General features: G+C 34.4%; 1 protein-coding gene across 1 annotated transcript in view; it reads left to right on the top strand.

Annotated features, from left to right (window-relative positions):
• Positions 1-4,985, top strand: part of LOC107591491 (colorectal mutant cancer protein-like) — a 42,588-nt gene extending 37,603 nt beyond the window's left edge. Inside the window, exons 6-8 of the mRNA XM_016280648.1 lie at positions 3,250-3,339; positions 3,479-3,627; positions 4,626-4,985. Of these exons, the coding sequence (XP_016136134.1) occupies positions 3,250-3,339; positions 3,479-3,627; positions 4,626-4,818 (432 nt within the window). The 3' untranslated portion in view covers positions 4,819-4,985. The remainder of the gene's footprint in view (positions 1-3,249; positions 3,340-3,478; positions 3,628-4,625) is intronic.
• The last annotated feature ends 127 nt before the right edge of the window (positions 4,986-5,112 follow it).

Raw genomic sequence — 5,112 nt, 5'->3', positions numbered from 1 at the left:
TAATAATGTGTATGAATCTGGAACAGTAGATTTATGTACAGATTTGTGCATTATTTACTCTATATACAGCTGTATAAATAAAGAGATATGCATTTACATAATACTTATTTATTTATTTATTTTCAGGTTTATTTGACAGGGACAATGCACATCAACAATACATAAATGCACAATGTGCCAGAATTAGCCAGAAGGCTATTTTGCATCTGCAGTCCCTGGACTGATGGTAAAATTGTCACCCTAAAAATATAAAGAATTAATCAATACATAATACTTACATACTCTAAAATACATATACCATTCACACTATTCCTAAAAACAAAACATCCGCCTTAAAATTATACTATACACAAAACCAACAAATCAATACCAGCTCATACACAACTCATACACACAATCCAACTGTCAAACAAACTTGAGAAGGAGGCAATAATTAAAGATGAAGAATGAATTACAGAACACAGATAATGATTCATGTGTTAGCCGTTTAAGCTGGAGATGGTACAATATATTATATTATATTGTGCACATTTCACTTCAAATTATATAAAGATTTTATTTTATTTTTTAAATGTGACCTGTTTTTTTTTTTTTTTTTAAATGGTACCTGTAGATGTTTTTGAGATTTAAATATATATTTTTTTATTTTATTTTATTTGTATCATTTTTTAAATGTGACCTGTAGATTTATGTATTTATTCATATATGTTTTTTTTGTTAATGTGACCTGTAGATGTTTTGTGAGGTTTTTTTGTTGTTGTTTTTTTTTGTAAAATGAGGTTACACTCCTATTGATTGTCAGGTAACTTTGTGAATGATCTGTAAACTCAGATTCCATGTGTTCTGAATCAGTTATTCATCCGGCTCATGTAATAATAATAACACTTAAGAGCTCTATAGGCGTTGAGAGCACTGAGCTCAGTCTGATGTTGTGTCGGTGTGTGTGAGGTGCATTCGTTCAGGATTCAGTCCTTTATTTGTCCTTTGGCAGCTTTTCCACTGGCAGGAAAAGCTTTATTTGCCTTGAGAAATTCACAATCGCTGCCAACATCACGCAGATGCCGCTCTGGGATGGCTGACCCGAGCGCTGCCCGCTACAAACACAAGTGTGTTCACAACAAAAATGCCCTTGAAAATCAATTCTGAGGCACATTTATTTCACTGCAGTTCAGGAAAGGTTGATTTCTGTTCCTCAGTGCACTCATTGACCCAGCGCTTATTTTAGTACAAGTTAGTACAAACTAAATGAAAATGAAAGATGGTGACTTGGCAACTAGCTGAAATAAAATAAATAATTTTTTTAATCTATTCTATTTCAGTTATGATATAAAAATATTTTAAATAGTTTTTCATTTTAGTTAAAGTTAAACTTTTTTTGGTTAAAAATGATCTGAAATCAATATCTGAACAAGTACATAACCAGCCAGTGTTCAAAACTATCGCCTTTAGCCCGATTCACAACGGTTAGCTTATAATAATGTTTTCTAATTTGAGTGGTACAGGTAGGTTTTCGCGGGAAATTCGAGCATGGCACTGCGTCATTACGTCACGTCTGTAAACATAAAGAAGTTTTCCCGGGGTACTAGACTATCGCATGTGAGGATGCTGCAGGTGGCCGATCGTTTATAGCCTTTTCTCACAGCAGCTAGAATAATTAAATGTATAATTTTGATGGCGGATTGTAATCCAGAAAGGACAATGTGTTTATGAAACACATGTGAATGACATTAAATTATATTCCCGTTTTAAATGTGCTTCTGATTACAGATAGCCTGGGATTACACAAGATTTGTATTTGAAAGAAAACCAGTTCAAAGGGAGCGTAGTTTGGTTAAAAGAATTTCTTAATATGAAATTCGAGTGGTATGACGATTAGAGATTAGACTGTGCAGAAATTGAAATCTACACACTATACTCATAGTCACCAATGCTGATGTTGTTAACATTAATCATTTGAGAACACCGTATAACAATAATAATAATTTGCACAGTTTGATGTGATATGAGCTCATTTAGATTTAATCACCATTGGTAGCGAGATTTATTGTAATGCTTTTATCCTCAGTTGGTCAGAACAAACGTGGCAGACTTGTTACTTGTTCAGATGACAATATATGGTGAAAATTCTTATTTGGGTTGTATATTACAAGACATAGGCTAGAATCAGTGATTACTAAGTACAGGATTCACACCGGTGCGGAGACTGACTGCCACACACACATACTCCTCTAAACATTAGATTCATCCGCGCTGGAGCCGCGCCGGAGCACAACCCACGCAAGCTAGATCATTCCGCACAAAGCTGATATTGCAGGTTTTCAAACAGAGATGGCGACAAAGAGGCAAAACTTACGGACTGCAGCTTTAACTTTTTAAAAATCTTTTTCAGTTATAGTTATTTTAGTACATCTTAAACTAAATTAAAATGAGAAATGTCGCTTTGCCTGATATTTTTTAGCTGAAAGTTTTTTTTAATATTTATTTTATTTAAATAAAAAAATGTTTATGGGATTTCCTTTTATTTTTATACATTTAATTGTATATTTATTTATTTATTTTCATTTTTTTGTTTATTATTTTTATTTTTCTGTTTTATTTTTAGTTTAAGTGCCTTGATCAAGAGCATAATAGTAATACATTTTTTTTTATTTAAGTTTGAACAAGAGCATAAGAGTGATAGTAGATTTTACTTTATTATTTTATTTTTTCATTTTATTTGATTAAGTTTAAGTGTCTTGATCAAGAGCATAATAGTGATAGTGGATTTAATTTAAATTTTTATTATTTTATTTTATTATTTCTTTTTTTCAGTGGTTTGATGCTTTTATGTTATGTGATGCTTTGTATTGTTTCATTGTAGAGTTTAACAGCTGCAGTCCTTAAGTTTTGTTGTTTGAAATGAGGGTCAGAATTTAAGTTAAAATGTACCTTGTGTGTTTCGCAGAAAAAAAACTCACACAGGTTGATATAAAATAACTGAATTATTGCTTTAAACAAGGCTGCACTTTATAATGCTCATACTGTATGTTTGACTGTGTTTTTGTTTGTTTGTGTGTGTGTGTTTGTTTGTTCTTTTGTGTGTGTGTGTGTGTCTGTGTGTGTGTCTGTGTGTGTGTCTGTGTGTGTGTCTGTGTCTGTGTGTGTGTCTGTGTGTGTGTGTGTGTGTGTGTGTGTGTGTGTGTGTGTGTGTGTGTGTGTGTGTGTGTGTGTGTGTGTTTGTTTGTTTGTTTGTGTGTTTGTTTCTGGCAGGTGGCGGAGCGAGTGAAGCTGTCGAAAACGCGCTCCGAATCACTCCCAGCGGAGAGATCCGTCCTCGGCTCTGAAATCAGCAGCATCGGGGTGAGTTGAATGAGTTGCAAGACATTGTGGGGAAGACAAATGAAATGCAGTGAGAGGAGTATCAGGGTTTGAGTGCAATAACAGCGGTGTCGAAGGCACTGATTTGCTGGTTTAGTGTTGTTTCTGTGTGTCTCCTCAGGTGTCCAGTAACGTGGCTGAACACCTGGCTCATTCCCTTCAGGACTGCTCCAACATCCAGGAGATCTTCCAGACGCTCTACTCGCACGGATCCGCCATCTCCGAGAGCAAGATCCGCGAGTTCGAGGTGGAGACGGAGAGACTCAACAGGTTAGAGAGCGAGAAGATCTGCTGTTGAACCATAGGATTCACTCCAATCACTCGAAGTGAACTTCACTCAGTTACGTGTGTCTCCGCAGAGAATATTTCCACATCATACCAGTGGTGTTATTGCTAACTACAACTATTTACTAAATGTTCTTGTTAATTGAAATAAAGCTGAAATAAAATAAAATATTAAATAAAAAACTACTTTAAATTATTTAATTTAAATTTATTTAATTTCTTATTTTTAATTAAAACATTTACTAAAACCCAAACTGAAATGGAAATAAATTAAAGTTACATAGAAATATAAAAAACTAACAAAATGACAAAAGCAGATAATAAAATTACCAAAACAAATAAAATGAAATTAAGTTGAAGGTGAAGTACTAACATGACTAAAATGTTGAAGTACTAAACAAAACATAAAATAAGCTAAATAGAAATATTAAAAACTAAAACTAAGAAAAATTCTAAAAAATTCAAATTCAAATGTAATTGAAATTAAATTAAATGTTGAAGTACTTAAATGACTAAATCTCAAACTGAAATAAAAATAACCTAAATAGAAATATTTAAAAAAACAAATAAAACTGACAAACATGCATAAAAATATGACTAAAACGTAAATAAAATTCATTCAAATTAAATAAGTTTAAGTTTTTAAAGTTTGCATTGAATTACTAAAATGACAGACTCAAACAATTATTATGAAATTATAAGCTTAATAGAAATAATAAAAAAAAAACAATAAAAACGACAAACTAAAATAAAAGCTACTTCAAAATATTAATAAATGCTATAATAGTATATAAATATTACTGAAATTGCATTATACAGAAAATACTCAAGTGTTGTCTTTGTCATTGCAGACCGTCCCAAACGAATGTGTTTTGTCAGCTGAAGTGAACATCTTCAGATATCCCTATACTGAGTGTGTAGGGAGCAGTGAACACTATGTAGGGACCCTGTGCATCTGATCATGATTGCTGTGTGTGTTTCAGTCGTATAGAGCACCTGAAGTCTCAGAACGATCTGCTGACCATCACGCTGGAGGAGTGTAAGACTAACGCCGAGCGGATGAGTATGCTGGTGGGGAAATACGAGTCCAACGCCACCGCGCTCAGACTGGCCCTGCAGTACAGGTACACACACACAAACCACCTAAACACACTCACATTCTGCTCGCGCTGCTGAAGACTGTTTCCGCTTCCTTTAAGACGGTTAATAGCTTTCAGTGTCGTTATTTGATAAAAGCATCAGAGGTGGTGTGACCTGTGGATGAGTGTGATGAAAAGCTGCCATATCGCTGGGGAAATCTCTGTCTGACACACACACACGCACACGCACACGCACACACACACACACACTCACACACACACACACACACACTCACACTCACACACACACAGTCACACACACACACACACACATGCACAAACTCACTCACACACACACACACACACACACTCTCTCACACACACACACACA

This window comes from Sinocyclocheilus grahami, unplaced genomic scaffold, assembly GCF_001515645.1.
Source record: "Sinocyclocheilus grahami isolate Dianchi unplaced genomic scaffold, SAMN03320097.WGS_v1.1 scaffold142.1, whole genome shotgun sequence".
Lineage (NCBI taxonomy): Eukaryota > Metazoa > Chordata > Actinopteri > Cypriniformes > Cyprinidae > Sinocyclocheilus > Sinocyclocheilus grahami.
Note: the sequence above shows the minus strand (reverse complement) of the source record. Positions and strands in the feature narration are given on the sequence as shown.